The sequence below is a fragment of the Podarcis gaigeae genome, assembly GCF_964106915.1.
Source record: "Podarcis gaigeae genome assembly, chromosome: 14".
NCBI classification, from domain to species: Eukaryota; Metazoa; Chordata; class Lepidosauria; order Squamata; family Lacertidae; genus Podarcis; species Podarcis gaigeae.
Window position 1 is genome coordinate 35,052,294 of NC_139690.1, and position 16,637 is coordinate 35,068,930.

The 16,637-nt window shown below is 47.8% G+C and overlaps 1 protein-coding gene across 1 annotated transcript in view; it reads left to right on the forward strand.

The window, feature by feature from the left end:
* LOC310831030 (cytoplasmic phosphatidylinositol transfer protein 1-like) overlaps positions 1–16,637 on the forward strand; it is a 48,101-nt gene that overhangs the window by 20,156 nt on the left and 11,308 nt on the right. Inside the window, exons 3-7 of the mRNA XM_083711062.1 lie at positions 7,176–7,324; positions 12,675–12,763; positions 13,478–13,485; positions 15,125–15,196; positions 16,056–16,151. Coding sequence (XP_083567188.1) covers positions 7,176–7,324; positions 12,675–12,763; positions 13,478–13,485; positions 15,125–15,196; positions 16,056–16,151 — 414 coding nt within the window. The remainder of the gene's footprint in view (positions 1–7,175; positions 7,325–12,674; positions 12,764–13,477; positions 13,486–15,124; positions 15,197–16,055; positions 16,152–16,637) is intronic.

Below are 16,637 nucleotides of genomic sequence, written 5' to 3' on the forward strand. Positions count from 1 at the left end.
GGACCGTTACGTGATAAACTATTTCTATTGCACCAGTGGCTTGCTTGGTCCGTGTTCAGTGTCCACAGCAGTTCCCTGAGAAACCACTGCTCATGTTGGCCTGGAGATGCCAGGGACTGAAGCTGGGGCCTTCTGTATGCAAAGCAGATACTCTACCACTGAGCCGCGACCCCACTTTTTCCATGTTTCGGTGACCTATGGGGAGTGGAGTTCTTGGAAGCATCTGCTGCTGTGGACACAGCAATGTTTATATTGTGAAACGCCCTGAGAACTTGTGTTGAAGGGTAGTATATAAATCTCATAAATGTAAAATAAAATAAATGTTGACAACAGGCACTGCATTGGTCCAAGGGTTCCCTGCAGCTCTGCCCTGCTCTGGGAAAGTGGTGATTAGTAATGCGCTGTGCGAGTGGTGATTTCAGGTTAACATGCAGATAACACTGACAACCTGATGGAGTACAGATAATAGCTCTCCAGCAGTTAGAGTGATGACAAGAAGCTTCAGCAGAACAATAAAATAATGAGTATGCAAAGACATTGTCAAGTGAACCTCTCCCCCCTCCCACATTATTTGTCGAGCAAGAAAAGTAGTAGTCATGTTTAAGTTTCTAGCAAGCGAGGGAGGGGCGCAATAGGAGAATTCCTATTTTTCTATGGAGGACTTGGGACTGATGTATGTCCCAGCTCTTCCACAGATCATAACTTCTATATCCAGCCTCTGTTATTGATTGGTTGATTGACATTTACATCCCACCTTTTTCTCCAAGGAACTCAAGGTGGAGTACATGGTTTTCCCACCCTCCTCATTGAACCCCCTCAACGACCCTGTGAGGTAGGTTAGGCTGAGAGGCAGTGACTGACCCAAGGTCACCCAGTGAGCTTCATGGCAGAGGAGGGTTTTGAACCCAGGTCTCCCAGATCCTTGTACTGCAGTGTGCAAGGTGGTGGTCTACATGCCCTGGATATGTTCCAGCTAACACAAAATTCAGACTTGTGATGAATATGCTCCAGTTTTAGCCATGGTAGTGGGCATATAAAGATTTTCTCTCCCAAGTACTTGCTTTTTTGAATATTCGTCACACACACAACCCGCAACCTTATCCTCTTGAGTGCCATTGTTTTTCCTGGGTACTAAATTAAAGATTTGTCAGATGTATGATCCTAAACTCAAAGTTCCGCAGCCTGGTGCCCTCCAAATGTTTTAGGGTACGGCTGTCACCAGCCCCAATGGTCAGGGATAATGGCAGCTTCAGTCCAAGTCAGCTGCAGGGCTTGTCCTAGCCAGTTAGGGATCATGTGAGCAGAATGCTTCCTAGCCAATCAGCACACTTCAAAGTTGATCAGATTTGGCTATGTAATGGATGGCATGGAGGACAATTGGTGTCAATGGAGAGGGAGTAGATGGGTGGTATGGATGAGTAGGTGCATATCTACTCAAGAAGAGCCCACAGATTATTTTTGAGTGAATGGTGTTGTTTGGCAGTGTGAAAAATGGAGTAGTTGTGCATCAGCCGTATGCAGGATTCATTTTAGCATATTGGTTTGTTCCAGGCTGCATTCACATAGTAGTTTATTCCATTTTCCCAACTTGCCCATTTCTGTTAAGTTCAGCATTATAGCTGAGCTTTCACACAATGTAAAAGCTACTTCTGGAACTATAGTGGAATATCATGCAAGCTTAGAGCTCATTTCCATGTTAATTGCTTACAGAAAAAAGAAGGGGGGAAAAAAATTGCAAACAATGTGGAAAAGAGTGCTGAACTTGAAGTGTATTCCACTTTAGTTCTAGAAGTGGCTTTTACATTGTGTGAAAGCTTAGATATAATGTGGAAATTAATAGTAAGGGACATGTCATGAAATGGAATAAACTTCCGTGTTTATACAGCCTCGGGGTAAGATCTCTGTGTTGCTACTGTATGCTCTGTTTGTTTTCCTCTAGCTGTACTTTCATATCTACAAAACCAAGGCAAAGGCAACGTGCAAGTTGACTCTCAGAAACGAGAGAATCCTGGTTGTGTTTAAGGTGGAAGAAGAGTCAATATACTCATAGCTATCTCACTTTAATTCACTTTTGGGAGTCCTGTGCCTGATGGAGGCTCCACAGTCCTTGCACGGGACCATTTCACATGGGGGGAAGTGTTTGTGTGAAAGAGCTTCCCTGGGTGAATTGCCTCCACAGACATTTACCTAACCAGAGAGAGAAGATGGGCTGCCATTAATTCACTAGGTGTCAGCCTCCGGTATGGGGGGTACTGATAATGGTCTATCTTAAAGGGCCATTGTAAAGATTACACTAATAATGCACGCAACGTGAAGTATTTTTGACCTTTGAAAGCACTATATGAATCCTAAATGTTAATCATATGGGGTGTATGTGACCCAATAATCAGCTGAACCCTACCTCACAGGGTTGTTGTGGAGATAAAATGCAGGGAAAGACTCCAATTTGCTGCCTTTAGCTTCTTGAAAGGGTGTTGGGGCTGCTGCAAAGGGTATAAATGTAATAAAATATACCATATTTTTGCATACATTTCCTCCACAGGCATACTTTATGCAAATCAGTAATTGAGTTTGGACAGAACTGGGAGCAGGGGGAAGACTGTTGGGGAACATTGGTGTTATGTCTGAGCAGATACATAATACTTGCCCTAATAATTTGCAGTACTTCTTATGGTGCTAGTCCCTGTGATCTTTCTTGTGGTTCCTGGTTGCAGCCCTAGGACCTTTACCAGCAAAGTTGGTTTCTTAAATGTGCAGAGCTGGACCTGGAAGCTGCCAGGATATTGCACCTCATTCTGCTCTGAAAATCCTTCTTATTTTGGAAGTTTGGGGAGAGGATGGCACTCTGTTCATACTTGGAGAGGCCTTTCCATTTACATCTTTTGAGGGCTGAGCCAGCTTGGACAAGGCTCCCCCTGACAGCTGAGGCCTCACATGGGCTTTGAAATCCGCACAGCATGTTTTGTGATTCAGCTCCCCCTTCCTCATCCGTATGGCAGGGTAAAAGTAGCTCATTTCAACACAGCTGCCGCTCTCTTTTTTTTGTCGGGGCTGACCAAACAGCCCCAGCTAGCATATTCAGAATTTGCTGGAACCCGATCGCTTCCCTGGCATCAGTGTTTACCTTGCAGAAACAATCCCCCTCCTGTAAGTGTTTTCTGGCAGTCAATAAACCAGCCTCTACTTTGCTTTTTCCATGTCTGCAAAAAAATTCTTGTATTTAGTTAGTGGACCGCAAACACCTCTGTATGGTAGGGATGGGGAACCTAGGAATCACAAGAAGCTACCTTGTACAGATCTGTCTAGCTCAGTATTATCTACACTGACTGGCAGCAGCTCTCCAGGGTCTCAGGACAAGAGGCTCTCTTACAGCCCTACCCGGAGGTGCGACAGATTGATCCTGGAACCAACTGCATGCAAAGGACATGCTGTACAACTGAGTGAAAATCCCTCGCAGGCTACAGAGGGGGAAATAAATCCGGCCCTGCATTCCTCTCTGCTTGGCCCTCAGGACTCTCTCCAGGCCAGACACCCTCCCCAGCCTTGCTTTTGAAACCATCTCTTTTAAATAAGTCAATCACACCATGGAAAGCCACAAGGAAACAACACATCGGCTACTTTAAAAGCTTATCTTTTAAACGGGAGGCTGCTCTCGGAGAGGAACGAGACGAGAGAATATTAGCTTGGGGAGCTTCAGGTTGAGCTGATCCCTTGGAGAGCTGAATTTGACGGGTGAGTTTTTTCCATAGTTACCCAGGCCCACACATGCAAATATCAAGCCGCTGTGGTTGGATGACTTTTCCGTTTTCCAGGACGGCACAAGAACTGAATGTGCTGCACCCCCCCCCCCCAAAGGAATAGCTGTGGTTTGTGCAATTGTTGGAGCCGAGCCGTAAGCAGCCGTCAAACGGAAGCCCAGAGCCCAGAAGGCTGAGTCAGGTCAAAACCAGGAATCTGTGACTCCAGGTGCTGCTGTTCCACGCGCATAGGACCAGTGGAGAGATGCAGCCCCAGTCTAAATAGGTTGGAGAGAGCCATTAACCAGCCCAAGCTGGTGGAGACATTGCAGGGATGTGATAGGACATCTGCTTTGCATGCAGAAGATCCCTGGTTCCATCCCTGACATCTCCAGGCAAGGCCAGGAGAGAACGCTGTCTGAAATCCTGGAGAGCTGCTGCCAGTCAGTGTAGATAGTACTAGACTAGGTTGACCAAGCATCTGACTCAGTTCCTAGCTTCCCATGCTCCTTCCAGCATCCCAACTACATTCTCATCCAATGCTCCTAAGGATGGCAGCAACATTTCATGCATTATGTTGCCTCCTTAGCCTTGTGACTACAGTGTGGCTGCCGGTTTGTGGAGTGTGTATTTGTGTGTTGTGGGGGGGGGAGCAAGAGTGAGGGGCCAAGTACTACCCCCTGGGCCTTTCACTCTGGCCCCCAGATGTCTCCCGAGCCACACGCCTCTCATAGGCCCTTCTTTGCACCTTGAAATTTGCTGAAATGTGTCCTTGAGCCCCAATCGTGCCGCTTGCTTCCCTGAATGGAGGGTAGAGAGGATTGTGTGTGCAGAACCCAGCCAGTTTCTGCCGTGTTTTTTTTTCCTTTGGCCCTTTCCAGAATTGCTATGTGGCCCTTGAAACGTTCCCCAGAGGTGAATGCGGCCCTCAGGCTGAAAAAAGCAGCACCACCCCTGCCTCAAAACCTACCACTCTGATTCTGCATCTTTCTGACTGTGTACATAGAATGCATTTAAAGCACATTATCCCCCCCCCAAAAAAAGGAGTCCTGGGAGCTATAGTTCACCGCTCACAGAACTACAGTTCCCAGCATCCTTAACCAACTGCATTTCCCTGCAGGTTTCCTTTGGGGAGGGGGAAAATATGCTTTGAATGTATGCTGTGTACACAGCTTCCAGCACACATACACTTTCTCTCTCTCTCTCTGACACACAACACACACTGCTTTCTCGTTGTTGTCACATGCCTGGATTCCTTCCTACCTTGGGAATTGCGGCCTCCCCGTTCAGGACAGGCCAAGGTCATTCTTCGCCGTAAACACAGCCTGTCTGGGCTTCCCCAAAGTGCCCCAGCCGTGACCTTCTCCAGGCAGGATGGATCCTCCCATGCGTGCAAAACAGCCCTTACTGAGACCAGGACATTCCCAGGCTCTGCCTGGGCACTTTGGGAGTCTGGTGTTCAGCATGCGTGGGGGGGGGAGCTCCCTCCTTATCTGCCCTGGCTCTGCTGCTGGCACTCGGGTGATCTGTCTTCTGTGCTGCGCGCTACACATCACACCTCCTGTTTTCCAGAAAGTGGTCCATGAAATGGTGACCGGGTGCAGGGAAGCCAAGAGAAGTTTCCTCCATTGTGGCTTCTTTGTTTTGTTTGATTCAGTGATGTAGTGCTCTCAGTGCGCATGGCACTTTCCAGAATACAAGAGGGCAGGGTCTCTGCCTCCCAAGAGCTTACAGTTCACAATGCAGAGGAAAGGCCAGACCAGGAGGAGTTTCGTACACCGTAAGATTGTCAGAAGAGCCTGGCTACTGGATCAAGGCCAAGGCCCACCTAGTCCAGGACTGTGTTCTCAGCCAAAATAGCCAATGGTCAGGGATGATGGGAGATGGAGGAACCACGCGCTTGCAGTGTATGGTGTGCACATAGCCTTCCTTTTTTTAGTGCACCATTTTGTGTGCCTTGTGTGGGGAAGTGCTTTAAAAATGAAATGTTGTTTAGTTGTTTAGTCGTGTCCGACTCTTCGTGTCCCCATGGACCAGAGCACGCCAGGCACTTCTGTCTTCCACTGCCTCCCGCAGTTTGGTCAGACTCATGTTTGTAGCTTCAAAGACACTATCCAACCATCTCGTCCCCTTCTCCTTGTGCCCTCCATCTTTCCCAACATCAGGGTCAGTGGGAAAGCTTAGCCTGAGCTGAACAGTTTCAAGTTGCCACATTTGAATGATCCTAATTAACTTTGTGTGTGTGTGTGTGTGTGTGTGTGTGTGTGTGTATGCATGACTTGAAAGCTCAAGGTTTGGAACAAAAGGTTTCATCTACCCTTGACCCTGATGAGCTATTCTTCTTACTGCAAGGAGCAGGAAAATAATAGATGTGTACATCTACATCTACATTGCATGCTTTTAGATAAAGTTGGGGATGTGAGCTTGCAAGGATTTTGCCAGATTATCGAGTGGGTGGGTGTTAGGTACTTAGCATCTCATTTCCTACATGTTTTGTTCTTGTGGTAAAGCTCCAGATAAGATTTCTTGGTTCAGTTGAAGAGGCTTGTGGGGGCACAGAGGCAGAATTTGTAAAAATAGAACATTTGCTAGGTTTGGAATCATACCCAGATGAAAGCAGTTTTAAAAGACAAATTAACAGGGGAGCATCTTGCAAAAAAAAACCTAAACCACATAAAAACCGTTTAGGGCTATTTAAAAAAAGGTTCCAAAAAAAGGAAAGCTTAAAAAAAATTGTGTGGTATTTTATAGCATCATCCTTTACATATTTACTTAGAAGTAAGTCTTATTAACATAACCACCCCACCCCACTCACCTTTCCCCCTCTCTCCCTCTTTTCCTCATAACTTAACATTGTGTGTAACACTAATGTCTCACAACAAATGAAATTGAATTGTAGAAAACACAACTTGAAAAAAGAGACAACACATGTATTGTACAATAAGAAGTCTTTAATAAAAAATATATTTAAAAAGTCATTGATTTACTCCCAGGTGAGTGTAAAGGATTTCAGCCTTAGAGTGGTCAAACACTCTTGGTATATTGTCCCGGTAACTCTTAGGACAACTCTCTAGTATAGGCCATTATCTACATATTACAGATTTTGGACAGAAGGGAAGGTTTGGAAGCTTAGAGAATGGTAGACTGTATATTGAACTTAGAGGTTCCCCCAAGTTTGGCCTCCCCTTCCCTTTTGTGGGCAGAGGGGGCTGTTTTGGCCATTTAAAGAACAACACTTACACCAACACATTGGAAATAACAGGAATGCTGCTGTGTTGAGTCTCAGATCTCAGCAGCCCAGTCCGTCTTCAGGCAGGCAGAGTTTGTATGGCTGAGAGAATGGCAGGCAGAAGGGCTCTCAGTCCTCCCCACTCAGGGCCCCCTCAACTCAGCTTCTTGAGCTGTGCAAGATGACAGTCTTTTGTATTTCCTTAACAGTACCGTGTTGGGCAGCTGTACACCATCAGCAAGCACAGCCACCAAGAGAGCGACAAAGGGGAAGGTGTGGAAGTGGTGAAGAATGAGCCCCACGAAGACCCTGTCCACGGCTGTGGCCAGTTCACCGAAAAACGTGTGCACCTCTCCAGGTGAGAAGCCAGCCAGTGGCTTTTGTTGTTATCTTTGTGTGTGTGGTTTTGAGTGGGTTTTTTTTTTTAAGAAATCATGATCTGAAATTTTATTTTATTTTTCAATTTTTTAATTGATTTTCCAAATTTATAACAAACATAACAACAAACAAGAAAAACATTACTATATCAAAAAGCAAACAAACAAACATTTATCCTAACTGTTATAGTCCCATTTTTGTTATCATTGTTGGGTGACTTCCTCAAACCCCCCTAGCTGAGTTTCCATATAGCTCCTTGTAGCAGTTTTCCAACACTATTTTCATATAAGATCTACTTGTTCAACTAACATCTTTCTTTCTTTTCATTTTTACTTCTATCCATGGTACTATATAATTTCACATATTTAAATCCTAGGCCAATCTGTTACTCACAAGTAATTCTATTTAAATTATCTTAACATATTTAACTAAATAATCTTTAAACTTCTTCCATTCCTCTTGATACTCCTCCTCCTTCTGGTCGCGGACTCTTCCAGTCAGGTTGGCTAGCTCCAAAAAGTCCATCATCTTCATCTGCCATGATCTGAGATTATTATCTCCCATTGTTCCTCCCGAGGAGCCTCCAGGCAAGAAACACAACCAGAACCAAACAATATTTTTTTAAGCGTTCTAAAAAGCATTATACATTTAAACCACTCTGCCACTTTGTAGTGTCATGGCTTCCCTCAAAGCACCGTGGGAAGTATTGTTTGTTAAGAGTTGCTGAGAGTTTGTCAGGAGACCCCCTCAGACAGCTAGAACTCTCAAGACTTTCCCAGGAAGAGGAATTGCCTGCTAAACCACTCTAGGCAGGGAATAGGGGTCTCATAACAACTCTAAAGCTCCTGGATTCTTTGGGGGGGAAGCCATGACTGTTTAAAAGTAGTACAATACTGCTTTACACATATCGTGCAGTTGGGGCTGTGTAGCATTGTGCATGGTACGGATGTGGCCAAGCCTTTTCGTTTTGCACAATGAAAGCTGAAGATCTGGGGGTTATGGTTCTTCTGGGAGGGGGGCTCTCCCATCCCGTGTGGATGCCCATGCTCAGATTAAAGGTCAGTGTGCTTTTAGCCAGTGGGGTATGAGTTTGTACATGCAAAACACGTGCGCTGCCACTGAGCTTTATCATCGATCGTCCCCCCTTCCACCCACCAGCTGTACCTTGCTGATTCAGTGTTTTGCTGTTCTCCCCATTTGTTCTTCGCTTTCCAATTAACTTGTCATGGATTCTGACAATTACTCAAGACTGGCTTTTGTTTGAAAACCGCTGGAGACAAAAGGCATAGCCCTCCCCCTCCCCTTGCTCACATCTGCCACCTACGGAGCTGTCTCTGCTTGACTTGACCCCGTTCCTCACAAAGGTGCTCTCTGAAAAGAAGGCATACCTGTCAGTGGAGTGGGGCAAGTTAGTGTATGCGCACAGCTGAGTGTGAAGGACTTCCTAGACCCTAAGATCTGGCAGAAAGGCCCTTCTCTGTGTCATGCTTTCTGGAAGAAGGTAAAAGGTAAAGGTACCACTGCCCGTACGGGCCAGTCGTGTCCAACTCCAGGGTTGTGCGCCCATCTCACTTAAGAGGCCGGGGACCAGCGCTGTCCGGAGACACTTCCGGGTCACGTGGCCAGCGTGACGAAGCTGCTCTGGCGAGCCGGCACCAGCGCAGCACATGGAAACACCGTTTACCTTCCCGCTAGAAGTATTTATCTACTTGCACTTTAGGGGTGCTTTCGAACTGCTAGGTGGGCAGGAGTTGGGACTGAAGACGGGAGCTCACCCCGCCGCGGGGATTCGAACTGCCGACCATGCGATTGGCAAGCCCTAGGCGCTGAGGTTTTACCCACAGCGCCACCCGCGTCCCTCTGGAAGAAGGTACAGGGTTATAAAGACTAGGACTAGCCGGCTGAGAAACAGTTTCTACCCAAATGCAATTCTGGTTTTAAACGCAGTAAGGAGTCTCTATAGGAGAATATTGTCTTTTAAAATGGGGTTTCTGAGTTTTTAGGGGTTTTTGAATGTCTTATGTCTCAGTGACCGCCCCCAAATGTTGTGATTCTTTGCCTGGGTTGACCTCTCTTCCTAGGCTTTGTTAGATGGCAAAAAATTATGTGTACCTAGATGGAATATTGGCTCTTGGGGTTGAATGTGGCCCTTCAGACCTCTCTGTCTGGCCCTTTGGACACTTCCCAAGCCACACCCTTCACTGGCTGCCTTTCTTGAGTGTTTTTTTTCTACCTGAAATGTTTCCTTAAACTGTGATAACACCTCTAGCTTCCTGGAGGTATAGAAAACTTGGGCTTTGTGCAGCTAGAATGTAGCCAGCTGTACAAAGAATCACATAAATTGCTCCACCTAGTTTTGCCTCTGGCCCCACCCCCCACTGGCACATGCCCCCCAGAAGAATCCCGATTAGGGGGTGTGGCCCTCGGTCTGAGAAAGCTTCCCCATCCCTGTTATACACACTGGAAGGGTGAGAAGCGTATCCTTCTATTTAAAAGGTCAACACTGTCCTGAAACATTTGCATTTTGGAAAAACTGGGTGCTGGTCAGGGTTTCCTGCAATGTATACACAAGGCAGAATAGAGAGGTGTGTGTGTGTGTGTGTGTGTGTGTGTGTGTGACTCTGCACCTATGCATTGCTTGCTTCCCCACACCCCCTAGAGATTGGAGCATTGTCTAGTTGTCTTTCTTTGGCAGCTTGAAGGCACCATGTTGGGAAAAGGCTGCTCTGCCTCTGAGCAGAGGAAAGTTTCACCAAGAGACAATAACAGTTAAATCTTGGCATTTGGTGAGACAAAGAAAAGCCATTAGAACACAGAGAACCAGTTGAGCAGGAAATCTGATGAACTCCTGCCACTAAGAAATAAAAATCCTTGTAAACTTTAACCACAAGGCCATGCTCCCACGTTTTGTTCTCAAACTGCTCCTCCATATGAGGTTTTTGAAATATCCCCAGATGTTCTTGATTACAACTCCCATCCTTCCCAGCCAACTTAGCTAATACGGACCATGCGAGTTGTAGTCCACCAACATCTGGGGACCTATGGTTGAAGACCACTGGCCTAGAGGAACCCAAGCTCACACTTTGCCCAATCTAGTGTCCTCCAGAATTTTTCAACTCTAACTCCCATCAGCCCCAACATGCACATCTCTAGTATTCCACAACATCTGTGTTCTGCCTCCACTGACAGAGGCAGTAAGCCTCTGAATGCCAGTTGCTGGGACCTTCTGTATGCAAAACATGCCCTGTCACTAAGCTACAGCCTTTCCTTGAAATAATCCTCTTTCTCTGTAAATCTTGGTGGGAGAGTCCAGCTGACTTGGTGTGGTAGTTGCTGCCCGTCGCTGTGACTCTGGTTCATATGTGAGCTCTACGTAAAGCTTGCACATGGGGAGAAGCCTCTCTGTGACAGTAGCAGCCATCAGTTGTGGCCGCTGCTGTAGCCACCTGCAGAGAGCTGCCTTCCAGCCCTATCTCTCAGCCCATTGATGAACCAGTTAGTGGAGTGCTGGCTCCTTTGGCTGACTTCCAGTGATGTCTGGCTTAGAAGCACCAGAGCAGAGTGGAATGAGGAAGTTACTGTGCTTTGCTAAAATTTCCTTCTTCCTTTCTGCTACTGCTGCTAAACAAATCTAGGCCTTGTGGAGCTGGTGATTATGCTGAACGTGACTGGAAGTGTGTGTGTCTGTGCATCTGCGTGTGTGCAATTTGCACAGGTGATGTTAGCATGGGGTAAGAGCACAAGAAGCTGCCTTATACCAAGCCAAGCCATTGGTCCATCTAGTTCAGCATTGCCTACACTGACTGGCAGCAGCTCTGCAGGGTTTCTAGGCAGGAGTCTTTCCTAGCTCTGCTTGGAGATGTCAGGGATTGAACCTTGCATACAACACAGATACTCTGCCGCTGATGTTGCTAGACTGCAGTAGCCATCACCTCAAACACTGGGGCTGGTGGAGTTGTAGTGCAGCACCATGTTGCCTAACCCTTACCATTCGCCAAAGCCAACAGCTGCTACAGGCATTTTTCCAAGCAGAGGCTCTGTTCTGGCTCTCTGACATGCTCAGGATGGCAAAACATCTCGGCTTGCCCATGTACTTGGCCTTACAAATAGTTTCACTTGTCATTCCACCCACCCAGCTGAAAATAGGCAATGCTTATAAGCTTCAGCAAGGCTAAATCCCCTTGCTTCCAAATGCTCCCGGCATAATGGATCAGGCAGGCAGCCCCTCTCTGCTTCCCAGCTCCTCCCTTTCTTTTCTTCCCCTTGCTTCCACATACTCACATGCACCTCCCTCACTGCAATCCTCCCTTCTAGGCTGCCGAGACCTGTCCCCTTTTGCCCAACTGTCCATTGGCTCAGAACGTGTGTTTCGGAGACAGCTTTGGCTGCGTGGACTTGTCTCACTGCACCGCTAGCTGCTGCGGGAGCCATCCGTGCAAGAGGGGGCGGTATTTTTAGACTGCATTCTCACGATTCTCTTCTCGGGGGATGCTATTTATAGAGCGCAGAATCTAATCAAAGTGGTTGGGACGGAGGGGCCCTTGCCTTTTTCCACCCCACAGTTTGGGTGCCGCATCGCTTGATCCATTTGCAGGAAAGCCGGTGAGATTTCAGCTGGTGGTCTAAAGCGACGCGAGAGCCAGCGTCTCCCCCACTGAGCCCTTTGCAACACAGTGACAAAGAAACACTCCTGTCTTCGCTCTCCCTTCCCTGCCCCAGGTGCTACAAACTTGTGTCTGTGCTCAGCCATTCCTTCCAGCCACATGGAAGCATTTGGCTGTTGTGTGGGGAGGGCATTTTTCAGCCCAAGGGCCATATTGCCTTCTCGGGAACCTTCCAAGGGCCACATGCCAGTGGTGTGTGGGGCCTGAGGCAAAAATGTGCAGAGCAATGGATGTAAACATTACCTTTGTACAGTAGTTTCTACATGCATGCACACACGTCTCTCTGCCCCTTTCCAGCTAAGCAAGAGGCAGTATCAGAGTTCAAGGACTCATTCCAGCCAGGCAAAAACACTGTTTAGAATAAGTGGCCTGGGCCTTAACTGTCAGAGTCTGCAATGCAAAGTCTCTGGTGCCTTACAGTTTCTCTGCCTCAGTTTATCTTCTGTGCTTTCTGGGGTTTTGAACAGAGGTCTTTCCCCAGCCCTAACTGGAGATGCTGGGGATTGAACCTGGGACTTTATGAATGCAAGGCAGATCCTCTGCCCTCTGAGCTACAGCACTTAGACATCCCTTTGGGGTTTTAAAGATTTGCCTACTTGGGCTTAGACATGCCCATTTTAAGATTTTCTCTGCTTTCCCCTTTATGCTGTGCTGTCCCACCATTAGCAAGCTGCCTAGCTGGGCTCGTGCTGTGACGCCACGAATATTCTACATCACAGAGAAGGCCTGGAACTATTACCCGTACACAATCACAGGTAAGGAGAGCTCTTCTGAATCAGACAAATCTCCATCTCACCCAACAACCTCTTTCTGCAGGGCCCAACTAGAGACCTATTGAGAACCCCAGAATGGAATAGTGTCGGGTGAGGAAGCTGCAATCTTCACTTTTCTCTCCTCCATCCCTGGCACATAGAATGGATCTACACAGATATTAAAAAACAGGGAATTCCAAAGTGTAGGAGCTGCCACACTAAAAGATTGATGTCAGGCAGACGTCTTCACCGTACTGCCTTTGGCACCTGCTGAAAATGTTTAGACAAGCTTACCCAGATATTTAGAATGCTGATGTGTTCATGGTTTGTTGGGTTTTTCCTATGTTTTGTTCTTAAGATTGATCTCAGTGTTTTATTCTCTTTGCAAACTGCTTTGAGGTTTCCTACAGTCAAGCGGTATATGAATCTTTTGAACTTTAGTTGGATACAATTCCTGAGGCACCCATCAGGTTGGGCAAAAGGCTTCCCTGAATTTCCGTTTGCAGCTTTCCTGATAGGAACGGGTGCAGGGAACCTCAGCCAGTGCTTCTCCTTTCTGCCTGGGCTGTTGTGCTGGAGCTGGGTGGCTTACGTTGTCAAGGGAAATTCAGTTATGGCTCCCGCAGCAACTGTCCCTCCCCATCTCATCGCTGGTTTTCTCTGTCTCTTTCCTCTGCTGTCCTGCGGATTCCTGGAATCGCCTCGCCATCGGCTCAGAGTACACGGTAAGTGCCAAGATGTGCTTGCATGTCAGGCACTTTGCTGCTTCTCCAAAGGAACGGCTCGTAGCCTGGACTTCCAGAGTGGCCCTGAGGCAGCACCAACTCCTCCAGGCAGGAGGCTGCACATGGGAGCAAGTGAATATGCGGCAGGGAGGAAGGGAAGGACCGAATTGGGGATGTCGCAGTCAGCCTGTGAAATCCCCCCGGTTTATCCTCCCCTTTCTTTCAAGAAGTTGATAGAGGCTGACATGGCCTCCCCAACACCACTGTTTCCTCACAAGAACCCTGCGAGGTAGATTAGGCCAGCTTTCTCCAACCTCGGGCCTTCCTGATGTTGCTGGTCTGCAGCTCCATTCAGCTCTACCTCTCTTTTAAATCAGAACCAGTGAAGGCGGTGAAGGTCCTGTGTCTGGAGGTGGTTGGAGGATGGATGGTGGCTAATAGATTGAGGTTGAATCCTGACAAGACAGAAGTACTGTTCCTTGGGGACAGGGGGTAGGCAGGTGTGGAGGACTCCCTGGTCCTGAATGGGGTAACTGTGCCCCTGAAGGACCAGGTGTGCAGCCTGGGAGTCATTTTTTGTTGGAAGCCGCACAGAGTGGCTGGGGAAACCCAGCCAGATGGGCAGGGTATAAAAAATTATTACTATTATTATTATCCCTTAGCCGTTGGCCTTGCTATCAGCGGTTGATGGCAGCTGGATTTCCCTCCCCCCAAAATTATAATGCATGATAGTGCCACTGTGGTATAGTGACTGGAGTGTTGGACTAGGGCCAAATTCTCACTCAGCCATGAGGCCCACTGGGTGCCCTTGGGCCAGTCACAATCTCTTGTGACCTGACCTACATCGCAAGGTTGTTGTGAGGATGAAATGGAGAGTGGGAGAGGCGTGCATGCCGCCTTGAGCTGCTTGGAAGAAAGCTGGGGTATAAATGTGATAATCAATAGATAAAACAAAGAAATAATCTAGGCTTTGCTACCAGACTTGTACATTTTAAAGAAGCATAACCTGATCAGTCTGGGCAGAACCCTCCCATTCCTCCATTTTCCTTTATTCCTCCCACCCTGGCCCTTTAAATTATTGTCCATTTTTGCAGCATTGCACCTATTCAATCCTTTCTGCTCAATGGTAAGCCCTGTTGAGTCCAATAGGGCTGGCTCCCAGGTGACTGTGTATAGGATCACACTGTTAGACACACATTCCTGATTTTACGAGCTGGTGTCTTTCAGCAAGTGCAGCAATCGTCACTTTTCTCTCCTTCATCCCTGGCACGCAGGCTGGATCTACACAGATATAGACAACACCATGAAAATGCTATTGCAGGGGGAACACGCTATAAAATATATGTGCAATTTGCCATTGAGCTCTCCAGTGCCATTGGTGTCACATTTTTATCATGCACTTATAACTTTATAATTGCAGCTGTGCAGCTGAGTCCATAGTATGCCCTTGGGTGTCAAATTGTCCATGACCAGGCAGGCGAGAAGGAGCAGCAACTAGCAGTGGGTAGTTGCCTGCCTTCCTCTTTGCCAGCTGCATCTGTCCTCTCCCTCCCCAGCCAGCATGGCTAACATCTGGAGGACCTCAGGTTCCCCATCCCTGGTTCACCTTCTCAGATTCTCCTCCTCGCGTCTTTTACAGTGCTCTTTCCTGCCAAAGTTCTCTATCTACATAGAGACCAAGTACGAGGACAACTGCGGAGACAGCACAAATGTAAGTGCTAATTGGGAAGAGTTCTCAGTCTGGCACAGAACTGTCTTCCATCCCTAACCGACAACCTCCCAAGAGGCAACAGGATGCAATGGGAGGTGGGGAGGGTGTCCTTTGGTGCCTTGGGTTCCTTGTTTTGCAGTGTGGCCAATCAGGAGCTTCAGTTAAGGGGGAAACATGCCTCTCCTTTGTATGGAAACTGTGGTCCATTCCCCCATCTAGCCAAGAGGCCATACTCTTTGAAACTTAAGGGTGATGTCCTCCAGTTGGAGACAGGTTGGCAAGGGGCTTTCTGCTGCAGGTCCCTGCCCTGAGGAGCTTACAATCTACAATCTAGCTCCCCCCCCCAAAAAAAAATCATTGACACAGTAGTTTGTGAAGAGTGCTGAGAGGAGACGCACATTCAGAGCCACAATTAATAGAGGGGTTTAACAATCAGTCCCTCTTCCCAGGGAATGAGAATTGTAGTTTGGAGGGAATAGGGATTTCCCAGCAGCTCTCTGCACCCTTAACAAACTATAGCTCCCAGTTCTTTAGGAGCCAGGAATGACAAGAACTGCAGTCCAGCATCATCTGGAGGGACACAAATTAAGAAGGCAGGAAAGCTGCCTTTGTACCAGGTCAGACCCTTGGTCCACCTAGCTCACTATTGCCTACACCGGCTGGCAGAGGCTCTCCAGGATTTCAGGTGCGAACCATGCCCTAGAGATGCTGGGGATTGAACCCAGGACCTTCAGCATGCAAAACAGATGCTCTACCACTGAGCTACAGCCTTCCCCAGTTGTTGTGCATCATGCCCTGCTCTACATCCAATCTTCTGGCCTGACAGCCCCATCCCTTTCTCTACCTTTTACCCTCCCAGATCTTCCACAAGGAAAACATATTGGGAGACCACGATGTGACATTCCTGGACATCGCCTTCGATGAAATCCCAGAGCGCTACTACCGGAGCCTAGAGGTAACGTGAGGCAGGGAGGCACCTGTCTACCTAGGTTTGTGTGTGGCCTTTCCCTTGCCTGAGTCCTGCTGTGACTGTAAGGAAAGCCCTGCTGCATCAGACCAAAGGCCCATCTTGTCCATTGTCTTCAGTGGCCTATCAGATGTCCCTGGGAAGCCCACAGGCAGGGCAGGAAGCCTTCTGCCTGTGTTTGTCCCTCACCTACTGGCATTCCAAGGTACACTGCCTCTAAGTATGGAGGCTCCATTTAACAAGAGCCCTGCTGAATCAGACCAAAGGCCTGTGTAGTCCAGGAATCCTGGGCTGTACCCAGTGTTGGTCTGATGCAGAGTGGACCCATCAAAATGAATGGATCAGCCAGCGGCCCATCTAGCCCACCATCCTGTTTTCACAGTGGCCAGCCAGATGCCTGGAGGGAAACCCTTAAGCAGGATGCAAGCACAAGAGCGCTCTCTCCTATTGTGGTTTCCAGCAACTGCTGCCTCC